The 21,377-nt window shown below is 27.6% G+C and overlaps 2 protein-coding genes across 2 annotated transcripts; one reads left to right on the forward strand and one right to left on the reverse strand.

Annotated features, from left to right (window-relative positions):
* Positions 1 to 1,948: 1,948 nt before the first annotated feature.
* LOC106692491 (vanin-like protein 2) lies at positions 1,949 to 10,553 on the forward strand (the record flags this gene model as incomplete). The annotated part of the gene is given in 6 exon segments (XM_067049014.1): positions 1,949 to 2,080; positions 2,456 to 2,572; positions 4,209 to 4,354; positions 6,399 to 6,613; positions 7,265 to 7,456; positions 9,269 to 10,553. Coding segments are annotated over 6 exon segments (1,614 nt in total), but the record flags the coding sequence as incomplete, so codon positions are not given.
* Positions 10,554 to 10,699: 146 nt separating this feature from the next.
* LOC106692493 (N-acetylneuraminate lyase) lies at positions 10,700 to 21,377 on the reverse strand. Its single transcript, XM_014438468.2, has 9 exons — positions 21,360 to 21,377; positions 15,858 to 15,965; positions 15,727 to 15,785; positions 14,940 to 15,013; positions 14,710 to 14,855; positions 13,763 to 13,931; positions 13,256 to 13,398; positions 12,376 to 12,547; positions 10,700 to 11,078 (listed from the first exon to the last, which is right to left on the reverse strand). The coding sequence occupies exons 2-9, from the start codon at positions 15,864 to 15,866 to the stop codon at positions 10,993 to 10,995; spliced, it is 858 nt and encodes a 285-aa protein (XP_014293954.1). The 5' UTR covers positions 15,867 to 15,965; positions 21,360 to 21,377; the 3' UTR covers positions 10,700 to 10,992.

Genomic DNA, 21,377 nt, shown 5'->3' on the forward strand with positions numbered 1-21,377 from the left:
AAAATGATTTATAAGACGTTGTCACGTCAAAAAATCAATTTCAACAACAAAATGAGAGCACACATTGAGTAACTATTAACTTTTTTTTTACGATCCCCCGGCTTACCCATTTGGCATATAGGAAACAGCAGTAACTCTCAATTGTCAAATATGGCGTACGGATGCCAGACCCGAGGATGGAATAGACTCTGCCTTCTGGGGGTCACTCATCCTGGAAGAGCACTACCTCCACAGTACTTCTCCCTCGAAGGTTACGATACTTAATTTATTAAGGAGTATGACTTTTACTTTCACTTACCTATATATGGAATATGGGAAGTATTGCTATAAGTGCCAAACATTTTTATAGCGCAAAAAGAGGGATGCACCTGAAAATGTCTAGGATTATTAGTCCAGAAGGATATACGTCAGTGACATATATCAGTCACAATCTGTTATGTGGTATTGAGTTTTTTCTTTGCCAAGTACTTTATTAATCTTTAGATATCTTTTAATGTTTAATAATTTGTTTGTTAAATCTTTAGTCCGAGAACTGGCACCCTAAATATCAAAAGAAAAAAATAAAGATTTTTACAGAGAAACAAAATCTAATCACTCATTTACTGGCATTCTTTATTGCTTTAACATACCTTCACTTGCCTACTCTCTTGCTAATCATTCGTAAATATCTTTCATTTGTTATAATGTTTGTTTCATTGTTTGTTGTCAATTATTAATCTGTCTTCTAGCAACATTTTATTTTTTGGTTACAAGTAATAAACATTTGTTTCTGCTTAATATTTTTTTTTTTTTTTTGGATAAGGACGATTTTCTTTCTGACATCTAGTTTGGAGTACCATGCACTAGGATAGAATGAGGCTTGAAAATGGAACTTGCAGTAACTGACACTAGTGCAAGTTCCACCATAAGTTTAAGTTATTTATTGGTAGAGGAATATGCCTCTACATCCTTCAGAATATTCCTTACCTCACTTTTCTGTTTTCTATGGAAGAAGGAGTTCCAGCATACTGCAACCAATTTAAGATTATTTCAGGATCATGATTACTCTTGAAAGTTTAACAAATCTGATTATAATTTCTATAGGGCTCAGATGAGCTGTTTCTTTAAATAGAACTAGATTCAAATATTTTTTCTGTAGTAAAACATTTTGAAAGTGAAATATTTGCATCATTATTTACTGTACAGTATGCAGCCAAGTTTTATTTTTTGTTTGTTTTGACCTTTATTCATTCAATACAATGAATTAATGTTAGAAGATGATACCTATTTCCGAATTTACTGTTAATTGTATGAAGATGGCCTGGGCAGCGGTCAAGAAAGGTATACTAAATAGCAGAACAAAAACAATATTTATTAATAATCAATGTTTCACCCCATTTTGCAGGGATTCATCATCTACCATAGTAGACATGCCATCCTTGTAAATCTTGTAGTATCCTACCCTAATGAAGCCCTGTAAAGCAGGTCAAAATTTTGATTACTAATAAATAATTTGTTTTCTTTTTTTTTATTTTGTGTTCTTTTCTGGACTGCTATCCAGGTCACCTGCCTTCGATTGATTACATACAGTATACTAATAATTTTCTGATAAATTACTGTTATAAAATTCTTTTTTAATTTTCTGGGGAGGAGGGATGAAAAAAAGGTGAGGTTACATTAAGATTGTCTCTCTCTCCCTTGGCAAAAATCTTAGTTTTAGCAATAGAATATTGCTGGCCACAATGTCTCCCTAAATTCTGTTGGTGCTCGAATCAGGTCCCTTATTCCTGCCCATCCCCTTGGTCCTTCTTTCCTAAGATGTTGTGGGGCTAGTACACAATTAGATCAAAATCATTATTTATAGGAATAATATATTAATTAATATTAAATTGTTGTAAATAGTGAATACATAAGTTTTTTCAGTCCCAATTTTCAAGTATTTAAGTTTCATTTATATTTTTATGATTAGTCCCGACCTGAAGATGATTTTTACTACGCTTCTGTTGTTGAGTATAATCCATTCGCTGGGAAAGACGGAAATGATACTTTGTTTAAGAATGCCAAGGAATATGTTCGACTTATCAAAATAGCTGCTGGATCAGTAAGTATATGTTTATTTTATAATAGGTATAAATTTTCCTACAGAGTTAAGAGAATAGTGACCTATCCTATAAACTGCAATATCTTATCTATAAACCTTTAAAATAAAAATCATTAAATCCTTAGCCCTGTAAGTGAAAATTCCAAATTTTATAGTTTCCCTTGATTCATCTGTTTTATTTAAAAAATATTCTTATGTTATTAATGTGAAAATGATTGTTCTGAAAAAAAAAATTTGTAAAACTGAATGATGTGACTAACAAGAATCATGAACTGATTCATACTAATCTGATTATTTTTATATCTCAGTTTCTGTATTTCTACAACACAGAGCTGCCACAAAAAGTAAATAAGTACTATTAATTTTTTTTTTTAGGCAGATATCATTGTCTTTCCAGAACTTGGATTGAATTATGATGACATCTCTATCTATGTTGAAATTCCATTTGGAAATGGTTCTATAGCCCCTGTTGACAATTCCAGTTTACATCCAGTAAGTATTCAGTTGTTTTTCTGCAATATCAAAACTTTACAATACTATGATGAGGTAATGGTCTTGAAATTTAAACAGAAAAAAAGATTAAACAAAAAACGATTAAGGAAGTGATTGAAATTTTTTGAAAACAATGTACCTAAAATATTTTATTACTGATTAGATATCTATATAATAAAATAGAGCTGTAATCACTGATTTAGTTATTAATCTCAGTATCTCAAAAACGACAATTCCAGTGAAGTTGAAATGATTAATTTTGGTTCTCCTAATGCTGTAGACCCGCAATTAGGCTGGATTTATAAAAAGTTCTTTTATAGAAATAATTTATTTTGTAAATTACTAACCCATAGGTTAAAAGAAGAACAATGACTTAAGTTAATGCTACAAAATGTGGCATTGTGGAAATTGCTCTCATTAAATATGATGTATATCTACAAGGGAATAATTGCATCACAAGGTAAATATAGTTGAAGTTATACCATCACTACAGTTTAAATGAGTGTATAAAGTTGTAAGGATAGATAATAAACACATCTGAGATGTAGGTAGGAGGATTCTGTCTGTACTAACCTGATAAATTGGGATTTTTATGTGATTCAGTTGAGAGAGGTATGTTGGCAAGTATTGCTTTGTTATTATTATTCAATATTTTCTAGCCATTATGATAACTTCTAGATTGATTCTATAGTTTCACCTAAAATTACAGTCACTTACATATGAATTTTAATTAACTAAGCATTACTGAATAAACCACCATTACTTGTTTTTCTTAAAGAGCTACTTAATAATGAAGTTAATAAATTATAGTATTTTATGTCTCAATTAAGAGTTCTATCTTTTCTCTATGTCAGCTAATATGTCTTTTTTATCAAATCAAATCAATAAGCATTAGAAAAAAGAGGGGACGTCTAGATTGCCTTAAAGGTAGACTAAGAAAAACAACTAAAAAATGTATGCTGAGCCCTGTATGTCAGAGAGGGAAAAACAGTGTAACAACTATAATGATTTTTCCAATAAATCATGAAATAATCAATATTTTTTATCAATGCACTTCAAAATCATGAATCATTTTTGCATAAATTCTAAAATTAATCTTTGATTTTTATTGAATCCTTAAAAATGTTAGTAACTCTCTGAGCGGTACTTTTTCACTCAAGAAATAAATATCAGGCTGCATTAAGACTCATTTTTTCTACCTATTTGTTATATTGTTTACGCAAATGGAAATTGTATTAAAAAGCATTAAAAAAAAAAGTTCTATAAAACTTTTACATATCACCTGTAATTTTATTTTTGTTTCTATTCATTTCTTTCCTTCCTTTTTCATAATTCTAATAGTGTGTAGGACTCCTCAATTATTCAGCAAACAATTGATTCATGGTTATCAGTGTGTTCTAATAGTTTGTGTTAGACAAATTTTAGATAATTTTTTTATACCTATCATCTCTAATAGGACCTGTATTTTTGTGGATTTAAAAAAATTGGTCAATTGTTCTCATGGATTTTATGCGAAGTGGCGACAGGCAAACAATTAAATCGTTTAGTCAGCGACATTGATAAAAAGTTGCTCTTGATCACTTTTACCACCAACCCAATGAAATTTAGTTTCAGGTTTATATACTTCTTTTTTCAGGTTTTAAGGCAGTTATCAAATGCTGCAAAGGACAATCAAGTTTATGTTTCTTTCACTATTCATGAAAAAGATGAATCTCCAAGTGGCGAGGTTCTTAAATACAATACAAATGTTGTTTTTGATAGGAATGGAATCATTGTTGCTAGGTAATATGACAAAAAGATGGATTTAAAATGATATATTTAAAGTTGTTATTATTATTTATGCACGTAGTTGTAAGAATAGTGACAAAAAAAGTTAATAAAATTGATATTTTTTTAGAACAAGGAATAAGTTTTTGCTGTTTCTGAAATGATTAAACATTTTCCACGTAAGAAATGATAGATATGTCCTGGACAATAAAATTAAAAGCTAAGATTATTCCAACTTGGTTGGTGAAATAAGTTCTTTTTAACTGGCTATTTAAAAAATTAAAACTCCCAAACTGTAGCCTAAAGTGGAATTCAAATTGTAAGCCAGCAAATTGGTTTGTTTCTCGCTGACTTCCTCTTGTATCATTTCCATTAAACTTATATTATTAATTTTATTATATATTTGCTGATAACACTGATAACAATATTAAAACAATTAATTAACAGTGAAAGTATTTTCACATCTTAGAATGAATTATGCATATCACTCCGAAATCCAGAGTGCACAACTTTGAATTCCTATTTCTGATTTATCAAGTAATGGTCAGCTGGGATCTTTCTGGAATTTTTTCGGAGACTTTTACATGAGAGATATGGGTTAAAACTAATTCAAATGAAAATAATTTTTTTTTTGTACATTACTGAAACCTTTCATTAACATTAGACACTTCTGAATTTTCTTCCAGCTTGGATAGCCACAGAACTGGTCACAATATGTATATTTCCTTAGATATATTATTACTAACCAGTTGTTATTTTGACTCCTCGCTACCTAAGGTTGGGAAGATTTATATTCCTGTAGGAAATTTTATATTTTAAACATTAAGGCTCACATTTGGTTGTAAATATGTCTCTCTGTCATTCTACAGTCAAATTTGTGTTTCACCACAATTGATTGAACCGTTTATCCGATTTTGATGAAATTTTCAGTGCTTGTGCGGGTTGGTCTCATCTTAATTAGATTTATCAGATTCCATCCTCTCCTTTCACTTGTGCAGCACATCTGTATTTTGAAAATGATAGATTTGAAACAAACACATCATCTTGAAATATAGATATTTACTTACCTAATAGAAATTTCGAGAAAAAAACATTAAGGAAGTTTTATTGACCTATGTACTGGGAAATACTTTGTTATTAATAATTATTATTATTATTTTCAATTGAAAAGGTCTCTCCCCTCTTATCAAAATAGAAATAATAATTTAATTAATACTAAAATTTTAATGGAAATGATAGAAGGGTCAATTATGCATGCGTCAGACTGATTTGCTTGCTGGCTTACACTTTAAATTCTGGTTTTTAGGCCACATTTTCAGAGTTATTTAAACTAATTCCCATGAAATAAAAACTTCATGGACAGTGCTAAAAACATTTTCTGGAGATATTTCTCCTTAAATATATTTTTCTCCACTGAGATTCCAAATTTTATAATTATAAAATCTACTCTTTTCAGTTGTTTTCACTTTTGGTCTACTTGAGATTTTAGATCTCAAGTTGTCAAGATATACTTTCTAGATCTTTTAATAATGATTCGGATAGAAGTAGTTTAGCATCTCTATGACTAATAACAACAGAGTTGTAGGGTTTTAAAAAACATTCCCCACCGATGCTTGAGGCACCGTTTTGAACATGTTTGACGGCTCACATTTTTCAGAACTTTTTAGATGTATTTTTGATACATTCTAAACACATTTGTGAGATTCAGTCTGCCTCTAAGTTTTTCTGCCCCATAATGGAATTTGACTGAGATATTTTTGAATATATCCGAATATTAATTCATTCTGAATATTCAAGATCTTTAAGATTCTAGTTTCCCCAATAAAGTTTGAGAAATTTTCCTTAGTTGTTAACCTGATTTATGTTCTAAACTGATGTATTAACGAGCAGTCATTTAGCAAATCAGTGTTTCTTACTTAAGAAGCTTACATTTTTATATGTCATGGGTCATGTTACTGTTAGTTTGATGTATGTTATAGTCTTCAGCAGCCAGTGGTTCAAAACTACCAAAGTACTAAAATTAAGTTTAAAAAAAATAGTGATTTTTTTTTTTTTACAGGTACAGAAAGTATAACCTGTTTAATGAAAACCATTTAAATATTACTAAAGTTCCTGAAGTAGCCTTCTTTGATTCGGATTTTGGAGTTCGCTTTGGAATGTTCATATGTTTTGATATATTTTTTAAAGAACCAGCCTTGACTCTTGTAAATGAAAAACATATAACTGATATTATTTTTCCATCCTGGTGGTTTTCGGAATTACCATCCTTGTTATGTAAGTATTTATTCATTTTTCTTTATCATTGAATTTTATGTTATTAAATTGTTTGGTATGATTTTCATGATTATTTTATTAATTTAATAGGATATTATTACTACATCAATTAGAAAGTGTTATATCATTGTAACTCCATGATTATATATAGTTTATTACATGGATATGGTATTACACAATACCTTGGTTTTTATAGTAGCAGTCATTATTTAAGGTGTTCATCAATTCTTAACTTTTTTTTTATCGCTGAAAAATGTATTCCTTTAACTTTACGATTTATGTATGAACAAAATCTATCTTTTAAAAATTATTTACATTAATTTATCCTATCTTGATATCTGACATGGTAGGATTTCCTGTTTTTGTTTTGTTTTTGTCAAGGGGTGTGTTGTTTCTTTCTTCTAAACTTTGTTAGTATTTTACCACTATAAAATACCATCTCTATTATGTCATATGTTAATGATTCCGGGTCAATTTTTAAGAAGTTGAGGTCTAGACATTTTTTAAATTTTAATTGTAAGGAATTTTGACTATTACATCTGTAGACCAGTTGTATTTAATTTTGTTAACGCTTATTAAACTTATATTAAAAAAGTTTTAAAAAATTTAAGAATACATCTGTTAATTTTGTATTATTGTTTCTTAATATAGCTGTGCAGATGCAATTTTCTTGGGCGTATATGACTGACACCAATCTTCTTGCTGCCGGAATAAACTCAATTGAGCGATCAAGCACTGGCAGTGGAATATATGCAGGAAAGAAAGGTCCTTTGGTCTATCGCTTCAGTGACCGTGGTGAAACACAAATTTTGACTGCTAAGATATACAAAAAAGGAAAAAAAGGTTAGTAAAATGCTATCCCATGAAGTGCAATAAACTTTAACTATTTTCTATTTAATTTAGACATTCTAAAATGATACCAGTTGCAACAATACCTCAACATTACTATTAGGTGGAAAAGAGTCTGTAGAAGACCATCTGAACTGTTTAGGGCAACTTTTATCTTGTCAAAAATCAAATAATTCTATTCCCCATCAATACAAGATTGATGTTTTCTAGCAAATCTGATGGTCTGTCTACGGTGTTTTCCAATAAGAAGGGGTCTTTTGCAAGACTTCTGGAGCTAAGGTTTAATTCTCTGTCTGCTTCTAATTGCAAACAGGTTTCTAATGTCAGAAGGTTGAATTGAGTTTCCTAAGTACTTCCATTTTACTAAAACGATCATAAAAGGGATTGGTGAATTATGTAGAACCTGAATTTGCTTGTCTTGAATGAATCCCAGTCTTTCTGTACCTTTTTTGGGATATTGGAATCATAGAGTAAAAAAAGTTATTGATGTAACACAAAAATTCTCCTTCATCTTAAAATTCATAGATGTTGCGATTTGTTTGACAGCGATTGGATATAGCTTGCTTGGTTTATTTCCAATATTTTTTGAGATGTATACTCTACTGTGTTCATTAATCCCATCATCCAACATGTTAATTATCTTGTCAAGATTATCATTTTTGCACTTGCCTTATCCATCTGAAATTTTATTAGATTCAGCATAAAAAAATATTCAAGAAACTCATATTTTCCCCCTACCCCAAAAAACCATCCTTCCACAATAGGAATTTCATTGGACGCTTGATTACTTGATCTCAAAATAAACGATCTTTAAGTATTCTTACAAAGTTTCATCAACAAGCCTTTTTTTAGGAGGGGGAGGTCATTTTTATTAGTTCATTGCTGTTACTGATAGCATAGAAAAAGTATACAATGAAATGTGCAATACTTAGCAATAAACTCACAATCGTACTCCCGTTTACAATTAGTTGTTGGATAATGGTTTCAAATTATTGATTCAATTTTATGACAGAAAAAAAAGTGTACTAATAGGAAAAACTTTGAAAAAACTATAGAAAAGGTTATTATGAAAAATTCGGGACTCTATATTTTGGAAAATATAAATCAAATTATAAGTTGGAATGATTCAGTTCTTCTCAGTGACATTGATCACAACTCGATAATTTGAGTGCATATTAATTTGCTCCAGTCATGTTTGTTAATGGTGTTTAAACATCATTTTATAATTATAAAAATATTTTAAGGTATAGAGGAATAATTAGTTTATTTCCCATTTCTTATTTGCCTCATAACGTTTTAATTATTTTCATATTATAGTTTATGAATAAAAACATGTTGCAACATTTGAAATCATTTTCATTAAATTGTTACACTCTCCTTCAATTTATTTCTTAGTTCAGAACTTATTGTAGTCACATTAGTAATATAAATAATTATTGTAACAGTCATATTGCATATTTGGAGTTTTGTTGCTGTGTATTTTGTTTTTTTTACTACATCTTTTACTTTTTTTTGTATATTTTGTGGCACATATTTTGTGGGGTTTTACTGCATAAAAATCCGAGTTCTGCTTTTAACTTTTACCATTGAAATACTTATTAATTGTCAAATATTAGAGCACAGAGTAAGATTCATTTTAATTAAATTAATTGTGCAAGCTTTGATTAAAAATAAATTAAATGATAGACTATTATGAAAGAACAAAAAATAATATTATTTACTAAGAGTCTACCATATCTATTTCCATTTTATATTTTAACAGTATTCTAAATTTATTCAAGATATTTTGTTAATTTATTTTTTTAGGAGACGTTTATTGGAGTAAATCTGAGCTACAGAAGGATACATTTCATGATAGTGATTTGGTTTTATGGAACGAAGACTTATCGTCATATGAAACTCATTTATTGACTCCTTTTCGTAATAATGGCAGTGAAACTGACTTTAAGAATAATTTGATTGTAACACAAATACTGAACAGAACCATGTGTCAAGGAGCTCTATGTTGTGAATTTAAGGTTAACATGACATTCACCTATCGCCCTGAAGCTGAATTAAACATGTCTGATACAACATATATTAGAAATGATTCATTTTTTCATTATCATTATAGATTAGCTATGCATGATGGTGTAAGAGGTTTTTATGGTGCCAAAACGGCTGGAATCCAAGTATGCTCCATAATGCCTTGTTTAAATTATTCTTTATCTAGTTGTGGTCGCAAAAGTGGTAATACTTTACCCCTCATGATTGAAAATTCTATTTATGGAAAAATATTTTTGTATTCTACCTCATTTAATAGTATTTCGATCAAGGCTGTTTCAAAAAATTTTACAGATTTTACTTTTCCTGATGTTCTAGAGTCGTCTGGCAGTTCAGATCCAAAAGCATTTGGATCAATACCTGAAGGTTCAAAAATAAATTTTAACACAAATCATTTTACATCAAACTTACAGTTTTCTAGTGAAAAACTAGCATTTGCTGCTGTTTATTCTAGAATCGTTTCACGAGATGGTCAAACAAAAAATTCAACTGTAAAATGTACATCATGTACCTTTTTGTCTGTTTTTATAGCTTTATTCATAATCTTTTCTTTGAGGAAAATGTATGCTTGTTGAGTGATTTACTGTTTTAGTTTTTAATGAAAACATTAAAGTGATTAATGAAAAATATTTTTCTTTATACCTTTCATTTTAATCTTTAATTATTTATCTCAAGTACTATAATATTCATAAATTTAATTAAGTTTTAATTGTAGATTTTGTTAAAACAACATAATCAGCAGTTTTATAATAACTTTTTGATAGTTGTTACGTTTAAAATACATAATAAATTTTTAAAAACAATACAAAGCTCAAGCTTTCTTCAGTTTAGGCAGAATGAGCAGTGCTTTGTTTTATTTATTTATTCATTTTTCCTCATACCCATATATTTTCTTAATTGTATTTTTACCCTGGCTTAATATCTTTTTTTGTTGAATGTTTTACTTATTTTAAGTTTTAGAAATTAAGTATATTTTGTCTATTTAAACTTATTTTTCATAAATTATTTTTAGAAAACTTTTCCTTAAATAAAAATGTTTTAAATTTTATCCTGGTTAACTTATTTGATAGAAGATCAGTTTTCCTGGATTATTATATATATATACACATTTCCAATTCTCAATAATACTCCCTCAATTATTAAATGACTTATGACAGCCAGGTGAATATGTTAGAATTAAGTTGTTAGACAAACTAATGCAACAAGTAGCGTTTTATAGAAAAAAAAGATTATTTTACATAAACCCAATGTTTTTGGGCAGCATGACCAAATAAAACATTTCTCTCTATATTGCCTTGAAATGTTGGATAGCTTAGGCTAGGAAAGGTTTACATCTAATTACTATCACCATTCCAGTTTGTATAAATATTTCTTGTTTTAACAAATTAAAACTTTTATTCCTGAAATATTTTGTTTTATTTAGTGTTCTCTTAGCAAGATATTTAGCAGTCAGTTCCAGAAGGTTATGCTCTTTTTCCTATGCAATCTTAATTTCCAAGTGGTGGTCTAGTCAAACCAACAGGTTGTTGAAGTTGATTTTTCATGTACAGTTTCATCTGATGAACCCATGATCCTTTAAAAAAAGTATATTATATTATACATATTGAATATTTTATATTATGTTATATGGTTGGATCAAAATCACAAATCTCATAATGTTTTAAAAAATTAAATAAGTTTTTCGTTATTTTTTTGGGACACTGAAACAGATTCTGGATTTTGGCTCCTTGTATATACGATACTATTTTCAAGAAACACAAAAAAAAAAAATATATGAACAAATTGTACTTTTTTTCAGTTTTAGCTTATGTTTACAAAACTATTGGCTCTATGACAAAACAATTCATATACTAGATTAAAGGTAAGAAAATTTCCTACAAATTTGGTATCTATACATTACTTCTTAAGTCATTCGGTTGGACTGAAAAATAATTTAATTTTCAACTGTTTGCTAAATTTTTTTATTAAAAAGTAAAAAAAACTGAGGTAATAATTTTCCAATCTAATGGTTTTCAGATGCAGAACAACAACATCATTTAGTTAATTGAGTTTACATGTATTAAAAAACCAAGAATAACTTCCTATATTGTAGACCAAAAACAATTTCTTTAAGAAAAAGTAAGTCAGATTCGTTTTTAGCGTGCTCAAAAATCCCTATATAAACAAATTTTACCAAAAAATATTTTACCTGGCCTATTTCAAATCGTCATTCGGCAGAAATTTGTGTATTGTGGGTAGAATATTGCAAAAATTCATACTGACTGATTTTCCGAAATGGGCCTAATAAAAATTTTTGTGTTTTTGATAAAATATTATCACTGAGGTAATAATAATGATACAGAGTTATTGTGAGAAATGCCATTTTGTACACTTAAACTTATTTAATACAATATTAACAGTCTATTGTCAACCCAAAACAAAAACAATTAATTAGTATATAATAACCCTCAAATACATGGAGAACAAAGGCGGCATACAATAATATAGAAAATGTCTAATTAAAACATTTCTTAACTTTAAGAAAATGTCTAAAATTATTAAATATTTTTTTCTCAGCCCCTAGGATGCATTAGTACCAACCCTTGGACATTGTATAATATTGTTGTAGCTGGTAACACCAAAAAAAAAGGTTCATTGAAATTGGTGATCCCACCTGCGTAGCTTTCCCTTGTAAGTAGAAATTAATAATATCACTTGCAGATTAATTTTCATGATTTAAGAAATGCCAGAGATACCTGATGAATATATAACTTTCATTATTAGCTCAACTCATGTTGTTTGAATCATTATTTATATTATTAGTTAGCTTTTAAATAAACAATATTGATAATTAAATTTATGAAAAAATATTCAGAATGATAAGTACTAACCAGAGGCCAAAATATTTTCAATATCTTTTGATATTTTAGTTTGTGTTTGCATAGCTTGCTTCACATTACCACTGTTAATGCTATTTTGTATTTCTTGAAATCGCTCAGGCCAAAAGTTTAATGTTGTCATTATTCCAGAATCAAATCCAAGCATTACAGCTGCTGAAAAAATCTGAGAAAAATAATGAAAATAAAGATCTAATAATATTAAAAGAATTAGTGACAAAGGAAACTTTTCCTCTGTAAACCAAATTATAATAACCTGTTCGTAATTAGTAATTGCTACAAAAATTAAGATGAAAATAGCTTTCTTGATGATTCCTTAATAAATACATGCATCAACTATGAAGATGTGTTCTTTAGGGAAATTAAATTATGAAACGATTTTATTCTCCTCACTGTTTCGATAAAAATGCATTTTTTAGTGATTTACACCTCCAGAAAGCATTGGAACAAAAAAGTGCTTAATATGAATTCATCTTAAAATTTGATCTGCTATCAGAATCCGTAAAAAAAGCCCATCACAGGGAGAATTTCAGAGTTAAGTGGAGAACTGGAAGTGGTTAGAAAATTAACAATAACATCAAAAGATTGATTTATATGTCACCATTTTGACCAAGGGACAATTAAATCAAAATTTCAAAAATCTTGGGTATTAAGCAGATGAACATGTATATACATCCATATTTTACTAAGGCTCGACATGGTTCTACTTAAGATCCTGATCTTCAAAAGAAATCAATGTATTTTTAATGTGATTATGAACTTGGTTTATTAATTGCAGGTAATGAAATAATTGGATTATATTGTAGATCTAATAATTTTGTAATATCATCATTTGAAATAAAATGTAGTTATTATGAGATGAAACAAGGCTTACAGTATCTGCTCCAAGAAAAACAGTTAAGTCTTCATGTACTTTTAAACATTTTGCTCCTTCATCTAAATCATTACTTGTAAATTTAATTCCAGAAAGTGTTGGAATCTGATCTTTTCCTTTGCTTAGGAATTCACTCATTGAAACTAAAAAAATAAAATACAATAAATAAGCATCGTTTATTTTTAATTGTTAACAATTTTAAACTTTGATTAGTATATTTTTCTCTAACATGAAAATTTTCAACTTATAACTCAATGATGTATATAAGGTAAGTTTATATATTTATGTATTATCACTTAAAAGTGAATAAATTAAGAGTGTACTCTGTTGTTAAAAAAAAATGGTTGTTCAATTGATCAACTACATTCAGAATTGATCAAGTACATTAAAAATAAATTATAACAGTTATTGGAAAACTAGGAATGTTTATCTGCACTATAAAATTGATCTTTTAGTTTTAACTGGGATTTAATTTAAAAATAAAGAATTCCTGAAAATAATTCTTACGGTTAACTCCTGTAAAAGAAGGTATGTGGTAATAAAAGAGAGGTGTGTTGGGAGCTGCATGTGAAACAAATTTCAAGTAATGAATTAAATCATCGACAGTTTTAGGATTGAAGAACAGGTCTGGCAGACATAGGATAGAGGAAACACCCACCTTCTCAGCATGTTGTGCCTGAGAAGAAAAAAAAACTTGTGATAAAACCACTGTAACATTTTAAGGATTTTTGGTTCTATATTTGAATAAAAATCACTGTTACTAGGCTTGTTCTATTTTGATTAGTAAATAAATTTACTTTATACAACTTTTTTTTTTGGTGAATAATAATTTGTGAAAAGTCAATTTGCAGACATTTTTCGGTCTTTTAAGTCAATTATCTCATCTTAATTACAAATTAAGTTAAAATTGACATAAGTTAAATAAATTTAACAGAACAGTCTAATTAAATCCTTAACTATGAAGTAAAAAAGTCAAAATATAGTCAATAAATAATAATGAATGGAAAAAATAATGAACAAACTAATAAACTATTTTTTTCATAATTATCCAAAGAAATAGAACAATGCCTGAGTCTCTATAGTTCAGTTAGAATGTTAAATCAAAATATGTGTATTTTTTTTTTTTTTTTTTGTAGATTTAATGATTAGATAGAACCCCTTCAAAATTCCTCAGTAGAGAATACCCAATTCATTAATGTCAATAATTTCCTATATCAAATAATAATATATAATTTAATTATAAGTAAAATGAATCATGAAATGTATACATCATTATTAGTGGATACTGAATTCTTAAAAGTCTAGTAACAGTCTTCTTATTCAATAAATTTATAGTTTAATAATTTAATTTAATAATAATATATAATTTCCTATATCAAAAAATTGAATCATTTTTTATGCAGCTGAATATATACCTATAAATATTATGTTTTAGTAATGAAAAAGCTTATTACCATATCTTTAACATCAGTCAGTGAAGATCCACCAATTTGGACCATTAATGTTTGGTTAGTTTTTTTGACTGTTTCTGCCCAAGCTTCGGTAATTAACTTCCTCTCTTTTGTGCTCATTGAGACTCCTTCTCCAGTTGTTCCATTTACTTGAAGAGATCAATTACAATTTAGTTCAATGTTAATATAATATAAATGTTTTAGATTAAATAAACACTATCTTTGACTATCACCTAATATTCCTAGAACTCCCTTCTCTTTTAAAAATGCGCCATAAGATGGAATATATTCTGTAAATATATCTTGCCTATGTCAGAAAAAAAATATATAAGTATTAACTACAGCATGAAATCAATAGAAATGGATTTGATAAATAATACTAGATATAAAATTCAAATAATACTTAAAAAATATTAAATTATTTTGAAAAAGTAAAGAGTGATTTCAGCTCTTATCTTAATATTGATTTAATCACCGAGGATGTGCCATGGAAAACACTAATAGCTAAAAGTGTATTCCCTGATACATCTCTCTCTTCACCATAAAATGTTTTGGAAAATTGGCCTCTCTATTTAGCGGTTATAACCTATTTTGTTTAGTTTACTCATTAAGTAAAGTTTATGCAGTTTGAGGTAGATTCTTAAATCTCAAATTTCCAAACATTTTTGGTTTTCAAATTATTAAGGAGTGTAACATCTGCCTACTCCTCCCATAATACAATTCCTGGTTACAGGATTGTTTATATGTTAACCTAAAAAAATCTGAATAGATGAAATGCTTTAACCTTAAGATAATTTCAACTGACCTTTAGACTGTTGTCTCACTAAGTTAAAAATTTGATATTACCTTATGTATAATATTCTTTCCAGTTACCATCTCTGTTTCAATAATTAATATTTATTTACTTTCTCCCCTGATGTACATTATTTTATTATTTGGTCTTCTGGTTTTTCAGTGTTTTAAATTATGTTGTAAAAACTTTTAAAAAAAGTTTTTATTATGATAATTTAGTAACCTTACCTTGAATTCGCTTGAAAAGGAGTAAAGACAGGTGCCATAAGACCTCTAAAACTGTATTTCTGCAAAGAAGTATTAAAAATATTAGAATACTCTTGGAAAATATTGAGTAATTAAACTCATTCATTACTTACTAAAACCATAATTGTTCAGTTGCCAAAATACTTCTGAAAGCCAGGATGATGAGAAAGTGTTTGTTAGTGCACTGTTGATAAATCTTTAAAATGTTTGATACCCCCTCTCTTGAAGCCATTGTTTACATGAAAAAAAAAGATAATATTTTATAAGTGGATATGAGTGTTGATTTTAGAAAATATTCAGCAAAATTACTTTTGAACTCCTATAGAAATACTTCAAAAAGAAAAAAACTTATTATTAATTTAAAAGGTTTTAATAACAAAATTATCAGCACATTCTTTCAAAATTATATAATTTTGGGAGTGTCCAATAATTTTTTAACTCTATAAAATGCCAACTATGACCATTACTTATTTATTAAACAAACAGTATTTAAACTGTTTACTATCTTTGAAAGCCTAATCATTTTTTATTCAAGTTTGACATAACAATTTTCTTGTTTTGAGGGGTGAATTGATTTATTTAGGCAAACAGACTTGTAAAGTAATTAAATCTAACCATGTCTTTCCTGTAAGTAATAAGGGAAACACACTGCAGTATCTCATTGCTTATTTAGATGAAAAAGTTTCCAGATGGTTACAAATTATTTTCTAGTTATACCATTTTTGGAATGAACCAATTGTATTTTGACAAAAAACTTAAAATTATGAAAAATAGTAAAATCAAAATAATATACAGTTTTTTACTGGTAATTATCGAAAGTTTGGCAACCATTTCGGAAACCATTTCAGGAGACAATATTAAGTCAGATAAAAGTTTGATTTTATATAGCATTGACTGTCTTTGTATTGGCTTAACTAGTGTCACTGGGGTATTGCTAAGTTGTTATTTTGGTGAAAAGATGATGAAAACATTAAAAAACATGAATAAGATAAAATTAATGTTAATTAAAAATAAAGATGAAGAATACTTTTCTATTTTTCTAAAATTATTTTTGGTAGGACAATTTTTTGTAATTAGCTATGATCATTATGTATGGTATCGTATAAACGGTGATCTTGAATTTTCATCTATAACATTCAGTTTCTGCTATTTAATAATTGCAATGATGCACATTAAATTTACCTATGTAGTGATGAATATTGCAACTCACTTTAAATCATTGAACGATGTTTTACTTAAAAATCTTGAAAATCTATTTGGAGGAAAAAACAAATTGAATAACACTTTAGTACCAAGAAAAGGTGAGAATGGTTGAATCTATTTTATAAATTATGTAACAAAAAAAAATCAAAAGATATTCATACATACTTAAAGTGAAACATATATATTTTAAATAATTTATTATTAAATAAACAATATTATGTATTTTTAATTAAATCATTTTAAAAACTATCATTACATATTTTTAAATGTTATTATGAATTTCAATTCCTCCATTCCAAAGTTATTATAATTACCAGGTCATACCAGGAGTATTCATGATCTTTAAATTTTTTGGTTACATTATTTATCTAACACATATGCATGCAGGAGTTGTCTTCATCAATAGGGTGACCTGTCTGTGGCTTGTATTTAAGATTGAAACTACAGATTTGATAAGTTTCTCACCAATATTACATTCTGTCACTGGTCTTAATATTTCAAAATATCCTTTATCACAAATTTCTTAAAAGTTCTGCAGTAAAACTAATTTAAGGTTATTCAATTATATGAAATTCCTAAAAATACTTTAGTTAGTTGGAAATGATATTTAACCCTCTTCTTGGCAATAACAGAATAAAAAGCTAAATAAATCTTTCTGTTTTACTGTACAATAATTGTGAAAAACAAATTATATAAATTCATTTCAATAAATTTTATAGAAAGGCATTTCCTCACCAGCTTGTTTTTAATTTGTTTTCTTTTGAATGGAATTTGGCATCACTTTTATTGGATATAAACAACAAGAATCAAATTAATGCTGTGAATTTTATTTTGTTTTTCAATTTTTGCAGGTTTCTGCAAATATTTATTTTTCAAACTAAAACATGAGCTTCTTGTTACAACAGTGGTTACTTCTGTCAGATAAGGATTCAAAATGTCGATTGCTGATTTTTCTTGAGATATGTATGAGGTTTGTTGAATATTGAACAAAGTAAGGATACCCTCTAAACCTCCTGCTAAGAACAGGGCTAATTAACTTAATTAATTAAGTGACTTGTCCCCTCTAGCACCAGTTCATATTTTGTGGACCGAAAAGCTTTTTCTTTACTTATTTTCTTTTTTAAAAATAGCACATTTGTCCTACTGTGGGTAATCATTCTTGGGTTTGAATTTATTTTAATTAAACTAAAAATATTTTTTGCTTATAATTAAAAAAAAAGAAAATTATTTTTCATCATAATATAATCCTCTTAGATCCAAAAATATATAAATAATGAGGTTTATTGTGACTTAAGGCACCGATTCATTAAGATGTTTGGACAACTGTTTAAAAAAATGCAGGCCCTCTAAAAATTATTCCATGAAAATCCAGGTTTAGCCGAATAAAATATTATGAATTTACACAAAATGAATTTTTAGTTCTTTCAAGTAAAGAAAAAAAGAAATGTGCGTTGTTTCCTGTTTGAAAAAGGTTCAGTATTTATGTAGACTATACAAGGAATACAGTAAATGTCATTGCAAAGTAAATAATGAAGTATTTAAGGTTAACACTCCCTGAAGTTTAATTTATTTGGGTAAAACATTATATTTATGCTCATTTTTCATTCAGAGCTCCATATCCTTGAAACTACTTACAACAATAAAAAACTTCATGGCATATTATTTAAAGTAGAGTAAATTTTCTAAACTATTAACTTTAATAGAGCTATGTACATTCAACAGTTCTCTAGATTTTTGCTAAAAAGCAACATTTTTTTTCAAATAACAAAAAATCAATACTTTGTGAATTAATTTTGCTGAGTATCATAGAAACTGCTGCTCCTATGAATGTTATTAACAACATAATAGTATATTCAACTCGCTTTAATTAGGGAGCTAATGGGCTTCAGTTTGTCTAATTTTTCCTAGATATAGGCTTTCATTAACCAAAAGTTTTTTCTGAATAATGAGAAATGATGAAAAACTTGAGCATCTCGTTAGAATTTTACTTTTTATTTATTTTTCTTTAGCAACTTTCTATAATAGTACTGTTTACAATTGTAGACTAGTACTACCTATATGCCTTTCATAATTCATCATCATAATCATTTTATCCCCTTTACCGCTTATGCAGTGTGGGGTTACGTTTTGTAGAGTCTAGACCAGATGACTCATTCTTGGACCATTGATTCTTTTCTCCTATTCCAGTCCATATCCTGCCTCCCGATTAAGGGGGTAAAAATCTAACTTCCAGTAGGATCTTTATTTAGTATATTCAATGAGTTTGAAAATTTATTGAAGTAATTCTAAATAGCATGCTAAATGTTGAATCCTCAACAATCACCATTCATTGAGTATTTTTTAAAATAAAGAATATATAATAGGATTATGCAGATAAAGTTGTATGAGAATATTTATTCATTACTTTGATGGTATATTCTAGTAATGTTAGACCGAATGCCAAGGAATTAGCTATACCAATATTTTTCTAGGAATTATTCAATTACTGCAACTTATTATTCTATCGTAACATAAGATTAATACTTTTATGGCATGAACTTGTAATTATTTGCATAGTAATATTAATTTTATACATTTATTTGGTTACATTAATAAAAATCATACTTCATATATTTTTATTTTTCAAATTATGCTTAAATTGAGCAAATTCAACTATAGTTAATCTCTATTACAGGAGATGTGGTCCAATTATTAAATTTATCAAAATCTATTGAAAACTATCAAACATTATGCAATGTGATTGAGGAAATAAATCAGCAAAATAGCCCACAAAGTCTACTTCTTATGATATATTCATTTGAACAATTGATATGCGGGCCTTTCTTTGGTTTTATGAACAGTCTAATGTTTGAAAAGTCAAATATAGGGTATCACTTTGTTATTTCAAACTGTTTGTGGACGTTACATGAAATTTGTCGACTATTGATATTTTTGTGGCCTTGTTCATACTTGGAAAAACAGGTAAATACTGACACAAATTAATACTTAAAAGTTTAAATATTATCATCCTTCATAATTTAAAATTTGTAAATTATAATTTAATTTAATTAAATGAAATTGAAGGCTTTAGCAACAAGAAAACTGCTAAGTGAATATTTAGATCCCAGTAGACACTGCTATTGTGGAGAGGTAGTAATAATTACAAAAAATATTTATGAATTCTTATTATTGATTTTGACAATAAACAATATTAACTTTTTTTTCAGCTTGAAATTCACATTTTAAAAGTAACTTACAGCTTTAAACCACTAAATGTCTTACGATTATTCCCTCTAAATTTGTCTCTTGCTGTTCAGGTAATTAAACGTATATAAGTATGTATATATCTCTTCTTTGCTTTGATAGCGGCATAATTTAAAAATATAATTTTTTTTTTATTTTGTATTGACAGTACTCATAAGTAATCATAGTAGAAAGTACATTGGCAAGTAGAATAATTTTAAGACACTATGCAGGGCTAAGTTAGCAGAGGAAGTAACCACAGTTTACGGCTCTAACTTTTAGGTGAAAAATAAAATGAATTTTTTTTTTTAACTAGTGCCACTTTTAAAGCAAAGTAGCAATGTATGAAAGCTTTTTAAGTATTATATTTTATTTATCATAATTTATAATTGAAAAAATTAATCTTTTAATTGTTATTCAGGTATTTGGAGCAGCAACGACGTATCTTGTGATTTTAATTCAGATTTAATAATTTTACGAATATCTTCTCATTCGTAAAATTATTAAATCTGAATTGCCTGAATTGTAATCTGCCTAAAGTTGTGCTTGAAATTGATATTTCAATTAGCATTTGATCTCAGCTATGAATATGTTTTAATTATTGACACTACTTTTTATTTTTTACAACACTGTAATTAGTTATAGTTATCAGCTATAGATTACCGATTATCTAATCAGTAAACTAACTTATAGTTATTGGATTTATTCTTTTGCTATTACCTCTTCACATCAAGATGTTTTGTAATATATATTGTTATGTTTTTTCTTTGAAATTACTACCTTTGCAGTAATGTTTAAACAGTGATTCCTGGCAGGTCACCAGTGAGAAATATTACATTAGTGAGAAATTTTATATAAAAATTAATGCATCTCATAAAAGTTTTAATTTTTGAAACAATATTATCATTAATTGAAACATCAGAGTTAATTTATATTATGAAATTACTGTCAATTTCTTAATTAATATAAATAGTAATTAATTAATATAAATTAACCAAATTTTATATTAAAAATCATCATTTACTTTTTTAAAATATTTTACACTGTTCTTTCAGAGATTCCAACAATAATTCAGAGTTAAAAAGTATAGAATACAATTGTATACCTTTTCTTAACATAAAATAATGAATAAAGGTGTTTTTAGAAATTAGAAATATAAAATATTATGACAAAGAGATAATATTTTTTACCAAATAATACAATAGACA

The sequence above is a fragment of the Halyomorpha halys genome, unplaced genomic scaffold (assembly GCF_000696795.3).
Source record: "Halyomorpha halys isolate HHAL.00 unplaced genomic scaffold, Hhal_1.1 Scaffold58.1, whole genome shotgun sequence".
In the NCBI taxonomy this organism is placed as follows: domain Eukaryota; kingdom Metazoa; phylum Arthropoda; class Insecta; order Hemiptera; family Pentatomidae; genus Halyomorpha; species Halyomorpha halys.